Consider the following 21,847-nt stretch of genomic DNA (forward strand, 5'->3'; position numbering starts at 1 on the left):
GACGTTTATGCCTTCTACACCTCTCCAGTGGGCAGCGTGAATTCTGATGCTTCGCCATTACAACAATGTAGATGGTCATATATATTTTTTTAAAATCATACACTTGCTGGGAGGCGAGCCCACACCTAAAACCAGTTACTGGCATTTTTTCATCATGCACAGTATAACGCCACTTACTTGCGCATGGGACTGTCTGTGTTCTCCTTTCAGTAGGTTAATTATATGTAGCTCTTATTCGCTACGGCCTTCATAATGTTACATTTTCTCACAGTTACTAAAACACAGGCAAGTTGAGGCCAGCAGTAGAAAATATTGGAAGTGAAAGGCAGAGATGGTCAGAAAAAAAAGAACTGAAGCAAAGTACACACACCAGTCAAGAGATATTTGTACTTTATTCGTGCTTCTGAGCAACACGCTACAGACCCGATCAACATGTACCACAATCCTTTTATTTGGAGTCATGTGACGCGTCTCCCAAATACAAAACGGAGTTACAGGAGTTCAACATAATTGGCGGGAAACATGCCGTAATGGCCGTCGGGGCCATAACCTCGCCACCAGCCTTCGTCCACCATCTCGATGCCCGTGATGATGTCATCAGGATCGAAGGTGATCTCCGTGTCGTCGGCTGCAGAGGGAAAACTGAGCTTTATGGGAGGAGCTTCCGTGCGCATGCGCCTGTGTGTGTGAGAGAGAGTATATATACACACACGTACCGGCCTGGTAGTCATATACGGCCTTGGCGCAGATGTTTTGTTCTGCGTTGGCGGTGGCATTGTCGTCTTGGCCCTGAAACGTAATCAAACCTCATGAGTGTAGCGTGAAAAGATGAGCGACACGACAGCCGCAAATGCGTCCTCATTTCCACTTCTTTCCAGTAGAGACTTGTGCGTTTGCATCCCGCCCGACTGACCGTGTTAGCGTCCTGGCCGGCGTCCTCAAAAAGGACAGCTCCGCCCGTGGGCGCCGGCACCGTGTACTCTCTTTCTTGTAGATCTGTAGGAAACATGGCGTCTGCGAGCGATTTCATCCGCTGGCCGTTCGGCGCCAAGCCTGGTACCACCTCGTACAGGTCATCGTCAAATTCATCCGACCAGTCATCGTCCTCCGCTGTGCATACCGCAGAGACGCAAGTTACTTCCGGCTTGGCTGAGCTCGTTAGCTACAGTATATGGTAGAATTTGGTGACAAACCTGCAGCCTGGCCCCACCGCTCCTGTCCTGTCCTACGACGACACTGTCTGGTTCACTATCCCAATCCTGTCTTGTCTTATTTACTACTTTGAGCAACCCTTCCTTGCAGGATGTAGCACTCCCTGTCTCAAAACACTTCTCCAGTCCTGTCCCATTCTAGTTCTCCACTTCACTCTCCCAGTTCTGTTCTGTCCTGTACCATCCTTGTTCTCTTGTCTCATTCTGTCCTGTCACATCCCATAGCTCGCACTGCTTGGTTTACGATCCTGGTCCTGGCGAGTCCTATTTGCTTATTATTTGTCCTTTCCTGACAGTGTGTAGCACTGCCCGAGATAAAAGACTTTTTCAGTCCCACCCAATCCTGCTTGTCCTGTCTTCTTTCCTACTGCTGTCCTGTCCTTTCATGTCCCTCTCAACACATGAGGCTCTGTACTCATTCACAAAAAAAAAATATGCACCTGCAGCCTGGGTGGGCACAGACACTGTGGCAGGCATCACGGGCAAGGACACCGCCGGCCGTGAAAGGAAGTCGTCAATCGAGGTTGTGTCGGGACGAGGCGAGGAGGATGTAGTCCAAGAGACCGGGACGGACGTTTGGTCGCTGACCGCAAAGTCAGAGGGCTGGTAGGGACTGCGGGTAGGCGAAGTCTCAGGTGTCAAGATAGACGTGGGCGCCAAGGGTTGAATGGCTTGGAAGCCAGGGAGAGGCTGAGGGCTGTCAAAGCCTTGCTGGGACAAAAAGGGGCTTCGGAGCTTCCCTGAGGGACCAACACAAATGTAGGCGCTAATACAGGTACATAGACATTGGCCGTAAAGGACTCTAACTGACTATGCTCACATAGGAACAGTAAGGAAGTAACTTGATCAGTGATTAAGGGCTGTTATTCAGATGATTAGAAAAGTTCTTACCCGCCGTGTGGGCGGAGCCTCCATAGCCGTGGTCAAATGCGGTCTCCTTCTGCTTGAAGACGTCGCGAGGGTTGAAGGAGCGCTGCGAGATCAACGCCTTGGCCTCCTGCCACACAAGCGCCTCCGTTAGCCAAGCGTCATCGTTCATCGATAACACTCACGCGCCGTTCAAGTGTTAGCTCTCACGCTGGCACCCTGCGCTGACGTGGCCTGCCTCATCACCACGGATGAAGTCTCGTTCTTCTGCAGGTTCTGGAATGCAAACTACAATTTCAAATGCTGTTTTAAATCACGCGCACCCCCCCACACACACACACGAACAGATTGCACACTGGCGGTCAAATTTTGCCTTCTGCTTGTCGAAAGGAAAAGCCCCGAGATGAGCTAACAAAACTATCATCAATGTTGAGGTAGTTAGAGTAAAAATCTTTATGCAATTACGGGCGTATTTTCTTTATCTTCTCCAAAGAATGAGTAACATTACTGCAGTTTATCAAGTAGTTGTGAAAGTCTTCAAAACTGGGTTATACTGCCCCCAGTGGTCAAATCAGACACAATTAAGTCATCATGCACAATCCGTTTTCAGCCTTCCATTCTACTTCATGATGTTATTAATCCTAAAGTAGAATTTTGGCAAGCGCTGTTTTCCTTTTCAAAAAAACATCATGCAACATGAAAGAGCAGCTTTCGGGGCGCGTATAATATCCGTGTGAATGGGTGTGGTGCTCCAAAAAAATTCTGCTGTGCCCACAACTGTAAAGTCAATTAAAGTTTTTAGAGGGAGCGCTCACCCGTCGCTGTTGTTCTTTCTCCCGCTCTTCTTCTTCCATTTGCTTCTGCAGTAGTCTGATCAAATAGTACACACACACACACACACACACACGCATACACAAACACCTTCTCAGATTGAGAGACGGCAATGACTTGATGTTCTCATCTGTTCTGGAGTCTCTAGGAGCGCATGGAAGAGTTTTTGCTTCCGTCACCTGTTCTGGTCGATGGCGATGTTTCTCTGGTGTATTATTTTCTCTCTTTCCACGGCATGTTTCTCCTCCAAGTCGCGGCGCTCCTGCTCCACCGCTTGCCTCTGTAGCTGCGCCTTCTTCACCTCCTCCTTACGCCGCATCTCTTCCTCCTTCTGAACACACACACAAGACAAATACACGATCTTGTTTCATTGAGATCCTACTTTTTCAGACCCACTCCGGAACGACTATTCACATTTTATGCATGCATTGAATAACAACAGGCGGCCCGGTAGCCCAGTGGTTAGCACGTCGGCTTCACAGTGCAGAGGTACCGGGTTCGATTCCAGCTCCGGCCTCCCTGTGTGGAGTTTGCATGTTCTCCCCGGGCCTGCGTGGGTTTTCTCCGGGTGCTCCGGTTTCCTCCCACATTCCAAAAATATGCATGGCAGGCTGATTGAACACTCTAAATTGTCCCTAGGTGTGAGTGTGAGTGTGAGCGTGGATGGTTGTTCGTCTATGTGTGCCCTGTGATTGGCTGGCAACCGATTCAGGGTGTCCCCCGCCTACTGCCCGAAGACAGCTGGGATAGGCTCCAGCACCCCCCGCGACCCTAGTGAGGATCAAGCGGTTAGGAAGATGAATGAATAACAACAACTTTTCCTTATTCTCAGCTGACAAACGCAACCAAATGTCTCAAGTGTATGCACGAAACTCTGTAAAACAGGGACTCGTCATGCCAACCAAATTGTGTAATGATGGTTGATTGCGGTTAACATTTCAATCACAATGCATTAAATGCATTAAATGCATTAAAAGCAACATGTATATGTGTGCATATTTTTATTATTTAGCAAAAAAACATTCTCACCTATGCAGGTCTTACATTTCCTGGCCACAGGAGGGCTTCAAAACAACACTCCAGTCCAAACAGGCCTTTCCACAGAAGTGTGAAAACCACAACTGGGTTCAGTACAGCCAACTAGTGCCAGTGGCCAGGAGCACTTATTCTCAGCAAGTTTGTCACATCACAAATTTTCTTTCAAACAACCGTTCTACGCGGCCCCGCTAGTCTAAACACGGCACTCGGATCAATATTGCATTTGTATTTTATCCATCTCAGTTGGCCGCCATTTTTCCACTTGCCGTCGACTAAAAATGACATCACAGTTGCTGAGTTGATAGTGTTGTGATTACCTGCGCTTGGCTCCAAAAAGAATCTTTGTTGATTTGTTGAATTTCCTCCATAGCGTTTGTTTTACAATAAACAGAACCCTGGAGAAAAAAAAATAAAAAGATGCGATAAGCGATGTGTATTTTACTTTGGTGTTGTCTTGCGTGCTTTGTCTCACCACAGCTCCTCGGGGGACGTCCCCGGGCTGGGGGTTTGCAGGCTTGTGGAAGTTGTAGTTGGCTCCTGACGCTTTGGACACTTTGGACAGAATGACGTCGGGGTCCACGTCGTCCTCGTCGCGAGCGTTGATGGTCACGTGGGCCCCCTGCGCACAAGCGCATAAGTTCAAAACGGCAAGCCGGTACTGGCCTGGCGTAAAGAAAGCAACGATTAAAAGTGGCTCTCACCTTTAGGAAATTGGCCACTGTACCCAAGTGATTGGCACACAGTCCTTTGCGTGACTCCTTCACACCTTCGCCTGTCTGCCATTCGCAGCAGCAACAACACAAAACGGACACAATTTTGCTGAATATCATAACGAGCGTGTACGCACGCAGGCGCGTTTCACCCACCCAATTGATGAGCACGTATTTGGGCAGGCCGGAGTTGGGGTCTTCCACTCGGCAGAAGGCGTACATCACCTTGCCGCTGTTCAGCTCTTCAACCATCTCCTCCAGACCGCCGCCTACACATGCGGAGGTCAAAGGTCACGCTACCTTCCGCTAAGGATCACATGACTGTCCTCACCTCCTTTTCCCGCCACGCGCATGGTGTTGCTGTTCCCCTCGTAGGTGAACAAAACCCTAAGGCGCACACGTCATACATGTTACACACACACACACACACACAGACAGACGCACAAACACAAACGGTAGGCAGCGCCACCAACCAATTGATGTCTGAGTGTCCGTCCACCACATCCTTGTAGGCCGCCATCAGCTCGACGCCGTTTTTGCTCATGTTCAACGCCATGTCGCCCAGACCGATAAAAAACTGACGGTCTTCACTCCTTCCTTTCTTCCCGTCCGGAATAAAAAAAAAACTAAAACCCAGTCCTGTCAGCTGAGTTGGACTGGTTTGGGGAGAACCTGCTGAGCTGCATTCTCCCAGCACAGAGCGAGGCCTCTGCATCATGTTCAGCTCTGGGTGGCTGGCCGGCGGCTCCTTTTTACCTTTCTGCTATTTACTTCCTGCTACCACTTGTCCACTCCTGCATGGACATAGTGGCATGAGTGTGTAGCATGTTTTTGTTCCATACGGACAAATTTTCACAAACATATTTTTGCCACCTTCATTTGTTTTGGAACAATGACATGCTGAAAGAATCGATTTATTATATGAGCAAGTGGCTCAGCTATCACATTCAGAATGGCTGGAAGGATCTTACTCCAAAAACCATCGGCACCAGGTGTTTGTGAACATTTCATCATATTTATAAAATAAGTTACTCCTATTTTATTAGTAGGTTGAAAACAACAGGAAATGGGATCAACGGCATCGCTTTCAAGGTATTTTACGATCATTCAAAACCGCTTGTTTCTTAGCCTCGTATTTGTTAACGACTGATTGTCACGCATGCGTAGATGAGATCTGCGAGACCCAGTTTAAGAGACCCTCCCTCCTCCGACCGCTTGGTGGCACTGTTGCACTCTGTTGAACGGAAAACGGTTGCTTGGAAACGTAACTTTTGGGGTCGAGGCTACCCCGATTTCAGACATATATAGCGAACACAAACGCACAATTGTTTTACTAATGTAGTGTAATTTGGAATTCCCTCTCTATTCCTGTAGATGGCCTTAGAATGTCCACCTGGCGTCAGTGACACGATTCTATTCTATGTTTGCGGGTCAGGGAGAGTTCAGTTTCAGCAAGGTGTGCAATCCTATAGTAAGGTATTGTGGCTGTTGCCGTCCATCACTGTTAAGGAATTATTCCGCTAGAAGTAGTAGTAGAACATTGTTGATGAATTTCATCTTGCTGTGAGAACCATTGACACTAGTCTCTGTCCTGAACATCTGCTTGTACTTGGAACAAAGAGTGTGTTGTGATGTCTGGGCCCTAATTTCCCTTTGGTTAATTAACAGCCCCCCAAGGGTTTTTATTGCCTCCACTTCCTCATAAAAGTCCCTGAAGGCTCTCAAGTGCCCTCGGCCCCCACCACTTCTGGGACCCCCTCCAGGGGTCAGGTTTTTGAACAGCTGGTCCTCATAACCTTTGGTCTCCTCCGGCCACACCGGGTCAGATGACATGTTACTTTCTTTGTTTCGGGATTTGCATGAGAGGCGTACCTCCCCGCATCTCATTATCATATTGTCTCTATATAATCTCATGAATGTGTTTCTTCGGGGCGGCCTGATAATATCTGAGACTCACAGGAGCCAGAATCGATTCCACTCTGACATCGGTAGAATAAAATCTTTTCCCAATCAGCCGTGGTCCCTGAAGTGCTCATTCGTCGGGAAACAGCCACCGATCACCGAGTGTTTTTTGAAGACCAGCGAAGCAGCAAACACCATATACCACACTAACCATCGTAAAACTTCGCTCTAAACATTAACAAAAAAAATGTAAAAGTTAAAAAGCACTATAGGTTCTTGTCATTTGTACTGTTGTATTTTTCCAGTTTGTAGTTGTTTGTTATGGTTTTGCCCGTCTTTATTTTTGTTTTCTAGGGGCCTCCTTTACCAGTTTCTAGAATTATTTAACACCTGCAGAAGACATCAGAGAGCGACTGTTTGACTTTATTAGTCATTAACTGCCTCCCTTCAGCAATCAACGTGACAATGTCAATATTTCTTTTCACACGTAAATATCATTATAAAAAACAATTTATCTTCACCACATTGTTGCTTAGTTTGTGTTGTCCAAGAAAAGTTTTTTTTTGGTTTGGTTAAAAAAACGATTTGAAAAATTTCCATTTCTTTATTACAAATCATGACATGCTTTCGAAGTAACAAGGTTTCTCATTCAGTCAGAAAATGGTTTCCTCTTTCACTCCTGGGGCTTGGGGAGGTATTTCAGGGGATGTCACTGTCACCTGAAGCCCTTTGGGACTCTTAAGTTGAAGAGCAAGAAAGAAAATACACTTATCGAAATTACTGATTCAGTTCCTGTTTAGGCCCTTCACATGCCAGAAAACAAGCAAAAATGTTGTTTATTGTTTTCCAAAGTAAAAGCAAAGACCAGGGAGCACAAGAGTAGTCCATCAGCCCCTTTTGAAAATGGCTCACTAGATTTATTAAGAATATAATGCTGCAGAAGTCTTCACTTGAAAATAAAAAATGGTGTGTGTGCTTTTAAGTCAAGACATTGGGTCGAGAGAGTGCCAGGCCACAACAGTTTTCATTGAAATGTACATTGTACTTTTTAAATGAATATGACAATGAACTAAAAAGTCACAAATTAAAATAAAGAGCTGCCTCTTGCTATTTATTGAAAGAAACATTAGCACGAGCAGGCTCTTCCCAGGAATAACTAAAAAGGTGATTTGGACAAATGTTCTTTCCGAAGTGCGCATCCAACTGGTAGCCTTTCCCATGGGTCAAGAAGCAAAACGACGGGTGAGTGGCCATGCACCCCATACACAAGTGGAGAAGCCATGACTCGAATGATGTCTCCCCTTCAAACGGTTTTTGCAATGGTATCACAGTGCACTGACTTCCCAATACAAAAAAGTAAATCCGCAATGACCCTCCCCATTCCCTCTTTTCTTATCAATGACAGAATGTACACACTCGGCCAAGGTGTCCAAAAGTAATGACTTGAATAATCCACAGTCAGTACAAAGTGAATGTAGGAAGGGGGAAAAAAAAGATGATTTGCGGGGATCACTGGTCGCCCCTGCGACTCTTCTTACGACTTTTCTTTGCGCTCTTTTCGGGGCTCTTGGAGTGGCTACGGCGCCGGTGGCTCCTGCGGTGGGCCGCCGGCGACTTGGAACGGCGTCTGCGCTCCCGGTGGCGGCGTGGGCTTTTGCTGCCGCGGCGGCGTTCTCTGCGAGCTTCTGGGCTCCGGCGGGGCTTGGGCGAGCGGCTCCTGCGCCGGGGCGAGCGACTGCGGCGGCGCCGGGGCGAGGGCGAGTGTCGCGGCCTCTCATCACGGCGGGCTCGCCTGTGTGGCTCGGGTCCGGGCAACCCATCGAGCCGCTCACCACCCCCGCCGCCACCGGCGTCGTCCTCGTCGCTGCTGCTCTCCACCTCGTCCAGGTCCTCATCCAGGTCTTCCTCCAAAGCGCTGATGCGTGGCTCCAGCATCTCGGCCTCCTCTAGGACTTGACGCTTCTGCAGCCGTGGCAGGATGATGTCACATATTCTCTCCGAGTGCAGCAGCTCGTGGATGAACTCGTCCACATGCATCAACTCAAACTCGCCGTTACGGTTCTGGGTCTTGATTTTCCTGTGGTCGTTTTGGATTTCGAGACATAGATGAGTGAAAAGGGCGATCCCGGGCAACTCACATGGCCATTATACAACAGTTAGCATTTTCCATGCAAATTTTCATGTCGGAAAAGAACACATTGAAATGGCAAGTCAGGTCAAAATATTGTCGAGACAATAATGCACTCTATGTGCACCCACTAGTTCAAAGATGACATTCTGATTAATATTGCCTTTGTGAAATATGAAGAAAGCAGCAAAATCCAGCCATTTTGATCCATCTCAGGGGGACGAATATTTTTACTTAAAAATAACGCACCGTTTCTCAAGTGACGACCACGTTATTGCTACCTGAGCCCTGGGCAACTGTGAGGGCTTTTTCTTGGAAGGTTGATTTTCATTTGCAACTTTCGTGCATCTGCTGTGTTTTTCTGCGCATGCCTGCGCGTGCGAATGCACAGAGTATATATAGTATGGTGGAAAGTTGTAAGTTACTGTTTTGCATTTGGACAGATCCGAATTGCCATGCGAATGCAAACTAAGCGCTGACGGCCAAACAATGCGGAGCAGTAGACCAAAATGTTTATGCAAGTAAATACCTGTAATCGTTGTAAAGCGGCTCCAGGTACTTGTAGCAGTCGACCGCGGTGCCAGTGAGGCGCATGTACATGGCGCCGAGCAAGCGCACGTACTTGAAGTCCTCGTTCTTGATGAACTCAACGATTATGTCCTTCTCGGGTTGAATCTGCAACAACTTCAGCGCGAGGCACAAGAACGGCGTGGGCTTGATGTTGCCCCCGAACACGCCGCCAACGTACTTGAGCTCCATGGCCTTGTCGACCACCAGCTCGGCGGTTAGCCCGAAGCATTCCTCCTTCCAGTACTTGCACTCGTAAATGCGAGTTCGGATGATCTTCTCCACCAAGTACTGCGGGTTCGTCCCGTGGATGCTGTTGGCGTCTTTCACCGTCCTGTTCGCCATTTTGACGCTGGAGCAAACGTCCGCCTTCGTCTGCTTCGCGACTTCCGCTTCCGCTCGACTGGCGCTCGGTGTATCGGCCAACCAATTCCAAAATTAAGACACCCGACGCGCAGCCACTTTCGCCTCAGTCTAAAATTGAAAGCTTTCAATCGCTCTTTGCTTTGTCACATTTTCAGAGAGGAAGCAATTCAAAACACGTGAGGAAGAGTTCCCTTACACCCGCGTTGAGCTGCACTGCCACTTAGCGAATTGGAGTGTAAATGGGGAGAAATTCAGCTTCTTCCTTTGTTTTGCTTTTTATTTTTATTTTTTTTATTTTTGCTTTATTCAGACACACCGCCGACGGTACAAACCAAAGACCCACACTGGCTAGACAACAGGGTCCTACTACAAAACACACGATAAAAAACTAAATGGTGGAGCGATTACGTTTACTGCGCAAAGCCAATAAAATGCCACAAAAACCACTGCTACGCATCTATTAACCACATGAAATATTATTTATATTCCCTCAGACAGATTATTTAAATATATATATATTTTAAATATTCACTTTTCTTCTTCGTGTCCCTTTCGTTCTTCGTGTCATTCTTCTTCTACGCCCGTCCACTCCAAGCAAGCAGAATCAAAATGTCGGCCGCAAGGTTACTCGCGCTTTGGTCGGTGAGAGCTTCACCCTTTTCCTGGCGGGCGGTGGGCCACCGTCAGGCCGCCCGGGTCCCCGCGCTGAGCCGTGGAATGGCTGCCGGAGGTGAGCGAATAGCCGCGGAAGCTGAGACAAGCCGAAAGGGAGCTTTGTCCGTGACAAGGACGGAGCGACTTCGCTCGTATTCGCCTCAGCTGGAAACTAAGAGACGAAGCATTTGAAACCAGAAATTCACTGTAGGTCCACTGTAGGAAAAGGACTTTCAGGGCGATTGCATTTCCTTTTAAGTAACGCATTTATTTAGCGGCTTCATTTTGCTCATCAATGACATTGTATGTCAGCTTATCTGAAAAAAAATCTAGGTTTATCAGACGCACCTTGTAGAGGCGATAGTTGGATGGGCCGTCATTGAAATCTCGTTTTCCTCATTATAAATGATGCCAAGGAAGCTGGGACTCACAAAATGCGACGTCTTCATGCAAAGTCGAGGCGGGGTCGAGCTTTGAAGGGGTGACCTTTTTTGTTCAATCCGAGTTTCAAACCTTCATAACTTTCTTTGTCAAAACATCGTTGTCATTGGAACGCCTACTAAACCCAGAAACACACAAGAACAAGCACGTCAAATCATACGAATTGAAATATGTGTGGCTTCAGGAATTCCCACAGATGAGGAGCAAGCCACCGGCCTGGAGAAGATCATCATGAAAGCCATGAAGGAGGGCACGGTAAGAATGAACGATGATGTTTGTTCTAGTTGAACGTGAACTTTTTTGGGACTTGGCGCCTATGTAAAATAAATGTGTGGTGTGTCGTGTGCTTCAGGACCCGTACAGCATGATGAAGCCCAAAGAGTACGCTGGTTCCAAAGTGGACCCTCACCTGGTGCCCTCCATCACTAACAAGAGGATTGTGGGATGCGTGTGTAAGTCACAACTACATAATAGCAATGTCGATCAGCTGTTTGCGCGCTTTGCCACATTTACAGACTGATGCTCATACTTTCCATGGGGAAACATGGTGTGAATAAGCACGAGATGACAATAGCGCAAATAGCAACAGCAAAAATCTCAAATCGGGAGAATCTGCAAATATTTTACGCTGATTATAAGTGCCGCTTGAATTTCTCTCGAGCCAAAGCTAATAATGGCAGTGGCAAGCAAGCGCGGCTAACCAAGGCAAGTGTGTGCGCAGGTGAGGAGGACAACACGGCCGTGGTTTGGTTCTGGCTCCACCAGGGCGAGGCCCAGCGCTGCCCTTCGTGTGGCGCCCACTACAAACTAGTCCCCCACGAGCTTCCTCACTAGGACGGTCGGCCCAGAACCTCGCCGACTCACCTCATTTCACTTCCTCTTTGGGTTTACATATTCGCAAACGTTCCGTTCGCTCTTCTTCCCGCAGTAAATCAATTGTTTCATTCTCCCGTGTGATGACTTACAAATAAAATGGGAAATGTATGAAATGTTTTTCTCCCCTTGGGTGCTTTATTCTCACCACTATTTGCGTTAGCATCATGCTCGCTTTAGTGTACGTATACCACCTTTCCTTTCCGATCCACAGACTGCTATTTGAATTGACTAACGGTGTCGCTTATTTGCTGTCGGGAGAAGTGATGCCTCCGGCGGCCATCTTGCGTTGCCACTTGGTAAGCCTGCCTAACTCCGTGTGCAGGTCTGCAGACCAGGTACCCAGGACTAAGCGAAGGGCTCAGACTGGGTCCAGCATTTTCTGTATGCTCTCTTTCGCAAGACCCGAGTTGAGAATTTGGTAGATGGCTCCTTCACAAAAACCTCAGTGAATATTAGTTTGTTTGTTTTTAACTCGTTCTAGAAACACTTGGCATGGATCAAATCTGTGAATTCAATGAAAGATACTTACGGCATTTTATTATTCACCTAGTAGTTTGAGATCAATTCGCAAAAAGGGATGTTATACGCTGTACATTTGTGTCCTGGAGAAGAAAAAACTTTTCATCTCTCCTTGCCCTCCAACAAAGTCAAGGAAAGGTGTCATCGTGGTTTGGCGATTAGACTTTGCACAGAGGCCTGCTGGGAAATCTTGACCTTGCGGATACCACGGGAGAGCGCCCCCCCCCCGCCCCCTTGGTAATTTAGCTGAAGTCACGTGGTCACATAATTGACATCGCAGTGTGACCTCGAGGGAAAAAAAACTCGTTGCTCGCCATTGACGTCAGGCTGTTGTTCGTATCTATGGCAACAAGCCACCTATAAAGAATTTGGTGACTTGACCGCTAGAGGGCGCCCGAAGCACTGCAATCAAAGAACGCTGATCGATTCACCCATGGTGAGGACGCAAAGTGGCCACCTGGAGGCGTCAGGCTCACTTCTCAGTGCAGGGAGCAGTTTCCAGACTATTAGCATTATCAGGCGAAGCTTGTTGTACTTTCATCGGTATTGACATTCGTATCATGCTAACCAAAGTCTACTTTAATCATTAATAATATTAGTCGCAAGCTAAGTATGTTGTGCTTTCATCACGATTAGCAGTCAGCTGTAAAATTAGCTCTTGTTATTTAAGAATTCAAATATGCAAAGTCAGAGATATTTGAAACAACAAGCGTTCTCGAGTGTTTGTCTGTTTTTCCAAACATGTTTTATTAATTATCACCATAAAAAGCCAGCCAGCGAGGTGAGATGAGAGCTGGATGATCGCCGATGGATGAAGGAGTCAATAAAAACGCGCGTGGGCGTGGCCCTTTCACTTACTGCCGGCGGCAGCGGAAGTTAAATCGAAGCACCCCCTCTGGTGGAACTGCATATCGCGGATGCGGCGCACCGACTGGATCTGAGGCTGGATGGCCGAGAAGTCATTGCAGTGGCGGTAGTCGCCACTCTCCAGCAGGTACTGGTATCCCCGGTAGCCTGGGTACTGGTAGCCCACCCACCTGCGGACCGAGCAAGCGAGGCGTTCAACTGCCACAAGGGGGCGTCCTCTTGCTCCTTGTGCGCCCTCATTCACAATGTTGCTAAAAATGATTACCAGTGCCTATGGATGCCACAAGATGGCACTAGTTTGGTCTAAATCAAGCACCATAACAGTTCAGTTGCACTCAGGAGTAATATTACACACACACATACACGCAAGCACACGCACGTCTATCTATCTATCTTCAAAATCATACCAATGCAACATTTTCCTATTAGCATTAGCAAAATGCTCCTGAGCCAATGTATTTCCATCACTATTCACCATGAGCATCATGCTAACTTAGTGCCCTTTCAATGCATCATGCTAACCCAGTGTACTTTGATGACATATAGCATTAGCTTCATACTAACTTAGTGCACTTAGATTAGCGTTAGCATACCCATGCATTTCCATCACTACTGGAGTTAGCATCGTGTTAACTCAATTCACCTGCATTTCAAGTAGCATTAGCGTCATGCAACCCAGTGTACATTTGAGACATCGCTGTGAGCATTGTCTGTCATTGTGACAGAAATAGCATTAGAATTGCATAAACCTCTCTCAGTTTACCACTCTTAGCATTAGCATGTGGAGTTTCTGCATGCTTTTTTTCTATTGGTGGAAGAGCAAACATTATTTCAGGAGAGATAAAAATGTCAAAAGTCCAAAAATACCTATTGGTGTGTAAACAAGAGCTAAGCCAGTGTGACTGGAGACCGCGATTTGACGCCTTGTCACGCTCTGGCAATATTTGCCATGTTCAGCAGAAGCGCCGGCGGCTTTGTCGTCATCTCTTTGGTGGTGGAAGCTAAGACACATCAACGCTCTAAAAAGGGCATTCACGTTCCCCTTGTGGGCACAGTCATGCTGTCTACACACACACACGCACACACACACACACAAACACACAGAGGCTAACCTAGGCTAGGCTAAGTTAAGCCACTAGACTTACGCTCCCCCTGGAACCTTTACGCTGCCCACCCGGTCGGAGAAGCCGTGCGCCCACAGGGTGGGAACGTCGTCCTCCTGGATCTCCATCTTGTTGCCCTTGAAGTCAGAGAGCTCATGCAGGCAGATTTTGTGCTCCAAGCTGTCCTGTCAACATTAGCATCAATGCAACATCGCGCTAAGTCAATGTCCTTTTCATTACTATTAGTACTAGCAAAATCCAGTGAACGTACATACGTTCATCACCGTCAGTATTAATGTCATGTCAACTCAAGATACGATTATTACTACAAGCAAGAGCATCAAGCTAACTGAATATACTTTCATCATTATTAGCATGAGCAACGTTCTAGGTGAGTATATGTTCATCACTATCAGTATTATCTTTATGCCAGCTTCGTGCTAATGTAGTTTTACTGCTATTATATACATATAATAAAAATCAGCCAAATGATGGCTCGTATCTTGAAAAACTTGCAAATAGCAGTGATTCAGGGAGTAGGGAAGGAGTCCATTGCATGCACTGCATTCGGAATCCTCATTTATTTCCCGACTCACCAATCGCTACAGTTGGATTTACATATTGGGAACGATCCATGACGGCGCTGACCATACGTACCATGTGGATGGGCCTGAGCGACATGAGGCAATCGCTGCGGTACGAGTTGCTCCAGGTGTCCCAGCGAGGATACTCTCCCTTTTCCAGGATGAACATCTCCCCACGGAGGTTGGTCTGCTCGAAGGCAACAAAGCTGGAAGAAGGGGGTAGGAGTGGGGGTGCCACGAGCGGGGGCGGTGGGTGGGGAGGTCAAGAAGGAAGGCCAAGGAAAACGAATGAGTGGCGAGGAAAAACAAAGTGCAACATCAATCGACGTGTGGATCTTACGGGCCGTTTTCCACGATGATGCTCCGCACTCTCTCCAGGCCTCGGTCGCAAACGTTCAGGCACTCGCTCTGAAGCTCCAACGAGCGGCCCTGGAAGTTCTCCTGGTCGAACAGTGTCAACTGCAACACAAAATGCATGAGGGGTAATTACTGTAATAACAGAACAAGAAAATACTTGCAATGTCTCAATGTTATTATTTATTCCATATAGCATAGTGAGCATCATGGAAGTTGACATGCTTGATTTGCTTTTGGTGGGGCATTTAAAATGATGCGGAGGGCGAGATCGGACCCCAGGGCCGCCAGTTGGACACCTGTGTTCATGGGAACTTGCTAACTCGATGAGCAGAAAAACGAGACAATTTCCCATTTTTTCTTATGATGACTGACTGGCTCATAGCAAAGTGCGAAGAGAAAATGGCATCATGTGCATGCCAGGCCACTAGTTGGCGTTGTGGCACCCCAAGCATGCTTTCCAATAGACACCATCGACGTCACAAATGTTAATTTGAAAAATGGTGTCATATCTACTTCAGCGGTGGTATCCCTAATAGCTCTGTGGTTACCGTGATGTCTTGAAGGCATCAGAGTGATATAACCAAACTCACTTTGAAGGTGCCCAGGCTGGGCTCACCGGTCTTGGTGGCCTTGCTGGAAGCGGCGGGAGCACCTCCCTTGTTGTCCTTGGCGTCGGCTCCCTGGCTGGAGGCGGACTTGGCGGTCTGAGACATGGCGAGGAGGGAGCTGGCGGGGCGGGGTGAAAGGAGGAACAGGAATTGGTGACATTAAAATTGACAAACACCAAAGATACCAGGGAAAGGCTTCCGCATACCTGCGACCCTCGTGAAGACAAGCGGTTCGGATAAAGGATGGTTTTATTTTCAAGACGTGAATTAGCAGGGATTTATGAAAATGTAGTCGGATTACGGCGTCGATATTCCCTGCAAAAAAAATAAAATAAAATAAAATCTGCAAAAATGACACTCATTGTAATTTGTCATCAAGAAGAAAATATTTCAATTGCGCATGTTTTTTTTTGGTTTGTTTTTGTCAATAATAACAGGATAGGCTCTCCAAAACAATTGCAGCTCGTTATGATTTTCCATGAGGGTGAAAAAAAGTGAGGGGTCAGTAATAATAAATCAGTGAATAGTTGATGTTTATACATGCCACAATTTCTTTTCCTGAAAATTTTTCTTTGAGCAAAAATTCAAATAAGCAGGAGATCAGGAAAACAAAACCTGAATAGCAGTGCATTAATTTCATCCCTAAACTCTCCAAATAGTTGACACTAATTATAATGTGGCATGAAGAAAAAATCCACAAATAGTTTTGTGGCTCATTAAAATTGGCATGAATTTGTTCAAATAATGAGTGGGGGATCTACATGAGGGATACAAATGGAAAAATCTTTGAATAATGAACACATTATAATTGCAATCAACGTTTCTTTTTTTTCAAAACTTTTGGATGCAAAAAGTGTACAAATTATGTATAATAAGCGGGACATTGACATAAAAATACTGTTGATCAGTGGGGGGTAAGGGGGTGTGAAGGTGCGCCTCTAAAAATTTGTAAATAATATGTGATGCTCACATTAACTGGATTGGGGCACAATGTGTTTGGTTGAAACAAAAAAAAATGAAAATACACCGGGGATTGAGAGAAAATAAATACTAAAAGATTTTGGGTTGACTTTTGGGGTAGGGGCTTAAATGGAATCATCCCAACGTAGCAAGTTTTCACATAATACCGGCGGGCCTGGAAAAATACCCCCAACACCCCGCGATTAATGGGGACTCACACCGATGAACACTTTTTGTGATCTTTAAAAAAAAAAATTGACAGTGAGATTTTGCCAAGGTCCAGTCGGGGCAGGGCTCGGTTTTGATTCGCGGGTGCGTCGTCTTACCTGCGTGTGGCGTCGAAACGGGCTCACCAGCGTCGGTCACGTTGGGTGCCGTTGCGCTGCTTTTATAGGCTGGCAAAGGCCGAGCGGCCCAAAAAAAAAAACAAACAAATGCTGCGTCATCACAGTCCGGCCGACGGTGCGGCAAGTCCTGGAAGCCAGTTCGCCCCCCATAAAAGCCTCCCCGTAAGCATTTTAAATGCAAAAGAAAACGCTGATGCCTGTTGGAGGGGGCTGGTGGGGTCGGGGGGTCTCGACAGGCACAGGAGGAATGTTAAGGGGGCCTGTGTGGGGTTGGGGTCACCGTGAGATCAACCCTCCGTCACCCACGTCACACAATACGCACAAATATTGTCTTTCTGCTCAACTTCTTTCACAATTGACAAGCCAAAGAATCGAATAAATCCCGCCCCCTCATCGTGAAAATCTGCAAATAATTGACCATCATCACAAATGATCAAATCAGTTTTTTTGACAAATATGTTTGTTTTTTTCAAGAAAACCACAAATAAGCAGCACTTAAATTTCAACGGGAGAAATAACACTAAAAACCGAAGCACACCAAACTGGCTCCCAAAAAAGAAGGAACAAAGCTTGATTGTCCGTCTTCAGTTGAAGTGTGTTTCAAACATGGAGCCGAAAGTCATCAAAAAGTTTGTTTGCCTTAAAATGGGTCACGGGAAACCAAGTACTTTTTTTTGGACAATTTATAGAAGTATTTTGTACTTGATGTAATTCCACTGTCAGCCAATAGATGGCGGGACACACGGTCAATTGTTGGTATTGTAAGCACAAAGGGATGGGTTTGTCCAATGCTTTTGTCTTCTCTGTTGCACTCTTAGCAAGATATTCAACATGCCAAAATGTGGGAGACTGTTTCAAGACCTTTAAAAATGCAAGTGGCGTAAATCCTCCCGAAACATTGCCGGCGAGTGGTACAGGGGGCCCTTAATGCGAGTGCTGGGAGCACCGTAAACCGCGCCCACAACTGCGGAGGACGCTTCCTGTCCTGATAGCAGTGACGGGTCACCGTACCGTGGCTCAAAAATTTACACCTGTGCTAGATCCTCACCTCATCAGTCTTGCTACAACATTAGCACCATAAAAAAAACAAATACACGTAGCAGCCGTGTATGTTGATACTTAATAAAGCCAATAATATTGAAGCAAAATTGTACATTTGCACCTCTGGCGTTCCCACTTGACCAAGTGAAAGTCACACAAGCGCGTTTCATCGAAAGCGCGCTCTGATATTCCTCGCTCGGATTACAGTGTACGTCGGGATTAGTCGATGCCTAATCTTCACAAACACCACACATTCATCCTGTGTGTCAATCAGCAATGATCACATTTCAAGTAATTGACGTAATCCCCGTTTGTAATCCAACAGCCGCATTTGGCATAGCAACACCATCATTCGGTAAACCCGTAGGCAAAGCTTAATGGTCAGTTGACTTTGAACATTTTCTCGTCGATCCAGTTCGCCAAAAAATGGACTGGTTAGAGTGTAGACCCCAAACTCATGGCTGATAATGTGGCGTCGGCACAAATGCCCGTTCACAGATGAAAGTTGCTTTAGTCAAGAATGGCGTCATGGTGATTGCTGTGGGGGAAAGAGAGAGAGCGAGAGAGAAAGAGAGAGTGAGGCCAGTCCTATTGCTGAGCGGGGCCTTTCGTGGTGGCCCCCCGCCAGGGAAGGCTTTAAAAGGGAGGGCGGCGCCCGGCTCCTCTCACTCACCCTCACCAGCAGCAAAGAGCACCGCCGGCAGGTGAGTCCTTCGCCCAGTTGCATCCCCACATTTGAACATTTGCACTCATCCAACCATACAGCCGTTACCGTGTTACCATGGTTTAAAGTTTAAACTTCTGACTATTTTTTCATGTATTTACTACATTGTAGCACATGCTGATGTGGCGATAACCATATTATATTTAACAGAGTGTCACGTCAAATAACGTGAAATATTGACATGTAATAACCATGTAACATCACATTTTCACATGTAATACTCACATAATGACCACTTGTGTAACATTTAATAGTCAGAAAATGGACGCCCGTGTCATAACATGTAGCGCCATTACAAATGATGTGAACCAAAAAAAGAATCAAAACCTCTTTATTTTACCAAGAGGGAAAAATGATGTGGTGTCAGGAGCACATGGACAAAGACACGATAACAAAACAACAAAAGAAAAGATGCAATAATTTCCTAATGACCATGTTCCAACGTGTGAAGACAATGTGCAAACTATGTCACCCCTCCTCACAGATATGACGCACCAGTGCACCAAGTTCTCCGGCCACTGGAAGGTAAGTAGGGCATAATGCTGCTTCATTAGTTTGCTAATGTTATGGAGGACCAGAATATTGAAACCCGAATCCTGGCGAAAACGATGACCTATGTAACAGTCTCAGAACAATACTATAAGAATAATGTAATAATAATTAACAGCAATAACACATTATAAGAGTGATGACCATTTAATAATGTGTAACATACGAATAGCCATGCGGATGTTAAGTGGTCATAGACATGAAATAATAATAACGGTTTTTGGCCTGTAATAACCATGTAATAAGTAACAACAAGTAGTAAGGGATAACCTTGGCGACCCCGTAATAACATGAATATTTTTGCTGATGTCATGGAGGACCTGGTTATTGGAACCTCAGCTTGTACATTACAAATGAAAAAATGATGACGATGATGATGGTGATGATGACGATGATGATGGTGGTGGCGAAGGTGATGATGATGTGGCCGCGCGCCCGCGCAGATCATCGTGTTCGACGAGGAATGCTTCCAGGGTCGCCGCCACGAGTTCACGTCGGAGTGCACCAATGTGATGGAGTTGGGCTTCGAGACGGTGCGCTCGCTGCGCGTGGAGAGTGGCGCGTGAGTGCGCGCGCACTACGCACGTCACGGGCACACACGGGCAACCCGCGCTGATGGCCTCCATGTTTGCCGTCTTGCAGCTGGGTGGGCTATGAGCACGCCTCCTTCCAAGGCCAACAGTTGGTCCTGGAGCGCGGAGAGTACCCGCAGTGCGACGCCTTCGGTGGAAGCAACGCGTACCACATCGAGAGGTTGACCTCCTTCAGGCCCATCGCTTGCGCAGTGAGTGCCCGGCGACGCCCCCCCCCCCAGCCTTCCGCGACAGCCCGGTCTGAGTGTGCCTTGTGTTCGGCAGAACCATCGAGAGTGTCGCATGACCATCTTCGAGCGTGAGAACTTCATGGCTCGGAAGGGAGAGCTGAGCGACGACTACCCATCCCTGCAAGCCATGGGCTGGTGCAACAATGAAGTGGGATCCCTCAAGGTCCAGTCTGGAGCGTGAGTCCCCCCCCCCATCCCTCCCCTCCACAAATTCTGAACTTACTGTTAGTGCACAGGTGAAATACTGTAATCACATTCTACTTCATGCATGGGGTAGGAAAAGTCCTCTTTATCTGTACATGAGTACAAAAGTGGGAAAGTAGACATTTAGGGGGAAAAAGTTCTCATCCTCTGGACTTTGAGTACACAGGTAGAAAAAGTACTTTGGGTCTTACCGGTGTGTACGAAGCGCAGAGGTGCATCCTTGGGTCACGTGACCTCTTCGCATTGTGTTGTGTCGCCAGCTTTGTGTGCTACCAGTACCCTGGTTACCGTGGTTACCAGTACATCATGGAGTGCGACCGCCACTGCGGCGAGTACAAACACTTCAAGGAGTTCGGCTCGCACTGCCAGACACCTCAGATCCAGTCCATTAGGCGCATCCAGCAGTAGAGGCTCGGCCTGGCCTGGCCGCAACGTACCTCTCCTTCGCCCCAGTCTCAACCACAATAAAGTGTCCTTCTTAAAAATGCCTGCGCTTCTTTCCTATCAATCTTTGCGTGATTCATCACGTGGGCTGTCGTGGCTTGACGTTCCCCAGACCATCCAGGGCTGTTTTTATCGCCCCTTTGCAGGTGCGCCAAAACTCATCTGTGATCAAATCAAATTGGCTCATGGCTTTTAGACGTGCGGCCATCAATGGAGGAACCCTCCCATTCTGATGGCTTCGGCAAACTCCACCTTTTGTGACATCAGGAAACAGGAAGCTAATCGACATCAATTTCTGTCAATCAGGAATCCTGTCCTACTTTTCAATGTAGAGACACCAATTATAAACTAACCAACAGAAATGTCTTGGTATGCATTTCACCAATTCATTGAAAAAACACCAAAGTTCAACACCAAACAACAAAATAAGCTATCGTGCTGCTTTTTTTTTCCGGTGGAAAGGCCTCGTGCATCAAAAGAACCATTGAAGGATGGCTCGAAACATAACATTTCTCCATTGTGAGAAAAATAAAGGTTTTTTTAATCTTAATACGTTATTTGAAAAAAAAAACAACTAATTGTAGATCAAGTGTACAGTATAGTGTAATACTAATCTGATTCGTCTTACTGTTTATTGTATATGTTAAATCGCTCCATGTACAGCACTTTGTATGCAGCGATGGCTGTTTGAAAGTGCTCTATAAATACTGTTGACTTGACTTGACTTGTTTCATGGAATAAATACGATTACGACGGAGATTATGAAAATATCGACTGACATCAACAATGAGGATTCATGATTCGGCTTAAAACAAAGAATTTGCTGCTGTTGGTCATGTCCATGAAATATACTTGGCATTCGACATACAAATCGCGTTGTTACAATCGATAAAAAGTTGCCTGGATGTTTTTTTTTTCCATATGTGCTATACTGCCATTTCATTATATTAAATGGTGTTTCCTTTTGTTGTCTCTCAACGGAATATGCGAGGGAAAACAACAACCCGTATACAGTATAGCGTCCACACTGGTGAGCAGGAAATCGTTTATTTGCTGCCAACTTCATGTATTCAAGAACCAGACAAAAATAAAATAAAAATGAGGCTCCCTTGAGGGCCTGAAAACT

General features: G+C 46.6%; 5 protein-coding genes across 7 annotated transcripts; 2 read left to right on the forward strand and 3 right to left on the reverse strand.

Annotated features, from left to right (window-relative positions):
- Nucleotides 1-373: 373 nt before the first annotated feature.
- Nucleotides 374-5,309, reverse strand: LOC127590970 (drebrin-like protein B). 2 transcript variants are annotated; one of them, XM_052050668.1, is made up of 14 exons: nt 5,131-5,309; nt 4,989-5,044; nt 4,814-4,926; nt 4,649-4,723; nt 4,420-4,566; nt 4,265-4,342; nt 3,089-3,240; nt 2,894-2,948; nt 2,289-2,366; nt 2,103-2,208; nt 1,652-1,951; nt 914-1,110; nt 717-789; nt 374-628 (listed from the first exon to the last, which is right to left on the reverse strand). In XM_052050668.1, the coding sequence occupies exons 1-14, from the start codon at nt 5,211-5,213 to the stop codon at nt 492-494; spliced, it is 1,650 nt and encodes a 549-aa protein (XP_051906628.1). In that variant the 5' UTR covers nt 5,214-5,309; the 3' UTR covers nt 374-491. The 2 variants fall into 2 exon arrangements, with proteins under 2 accessions (XP_051906628.1, XP_051906629.1); XM_052050669.1 differs by having other exon boundaries at nt 2,289-2,354; nt 5,131-5,306.
- A 1,842-nt stretch (nt 5,310-7,151) lies between these two features.
- On the reverse strand, nt 7,152-10,074 carry prpf38a (pre-mRNA processing factor 38A). Its single transcript, XM_052050832.1, has 2 exons — nt 9,217-10,074; nt 7,152-8,636 (listed from the first exon to the last, which is right to left on the reverse strand). The coding sequence occupies exons 1-2, from the start codon at nt 9,597-9,599 to the stop codon at nt 8,069-8,071; spliced, it is 951 nt and encodes a 316-aa protein (XP_051906792.1). The 5' UTR covers nt 9,600-10,074; the 3' UTR covers nt 7,152-8,068.
- Nucleotides 10,075-10,179: 105 nt separating this feature from the next.
- Nucleotides 10,180-11,704, forward strand: LOC127591118 (cytochrome c oxidase subunit 5B, mitochondrial). The gene is made up of 4 exons (XM_052050962.1): nt 10,180-10,350; nt 10,900-10,970; nt 11,068-11,167; nt 11,437-11,704. The coding sequence occupies exons 1-4, from the start codon at nt 10,230-10,232 to the stop codon at nt 11,547-11,549; spliced, it is 405 nt and encodes a 134-aa protein (XP_051906922.1). The 5' UTR covers nt 10,180-10,229; the 3' UTR covers nt 11,550-11,704.
- A 1,128-nt stretch (nt 11,705-12,832) lies between these two features.
- On the reverse strand, nt 12,833-17,080 carry crybb1 (crystallin, beta B1). Of its 2 annotated transcripts, XM_052050893.1 has the most exons (7): nt 16,916-17,078; nt 15,836-15,944; nt 15,612-15,747; nt 15,005-15,123; nt 14,738-14,870; nt 14,123-14,265; nt 12,833-13,147 (listed from the first exon to the last, which is right to left on the reverse strand). In XM_052050893.1, the coding sequence occupies exons 3-7, from the start codon at nt 15,732-15,734 to the stop codon at nt 12,961-12,963; spliced, it is 705 nt and encodes a 234-aa protein (XP_051906853.1). In that variant the 5' UTR covers nt 15,735-15,747; nt 15,836-15,944; nt 16,916-17,078; the 3' UTR covers nt 12,833-12,960. The 2 variants fall into 2 exon arrangements, with proteins under 2 accessions (XP_051906853.1, XP_051906854.1); XM_052050894.1 differs by lacking the exon at nt 15,836-15,944 and having other exon boundaries at nt 16,916-17,080.
- A 1,478-nt stretch (nt 17,081-18,558) lies between these two features.
- Nucleotides 18,559-20,764, forward strand: cryba4 (crystallin, beta A4). The gene is made up of 6 exons (XM_052050917.1): nt 18,559-18,681; nt 19,186-19,226; nt 19,694-19,812; nt 19,893-20,034; nt 20,108-20,250; nt 20,538-20,764. Exons 2-6 carry the CDS (start codon nt 19,188-19,190, stop codon nt 20,683-20,685), a joined length of 591 nt encoding a protein of 196 aa, XP_051906877.1. The 5' UTR covers nt 18,559-18,681; nt 19,186-19,187; the 3' UTR covers nt 20,686-20,764.
- Nucleotides 20,765-21,847: the final 1,083 nt, after the last annotated feature.

The sequence above is a fragment of the Hippocampus zosterae genome, chromosome 18 (assembly GCF_025434085.1).
Source record: "Hippocampus zosterae strain Florida chromosome 18, ASM2543408v3, whole genome shotgun sequence".
Classification (NCBI taxonomy): Eukaryota; Metazoa; Chordata; class Actinopteri; order Syngnathiformes; family Syngnathidae; genus Hippocampus; species Hippocampus zosterae.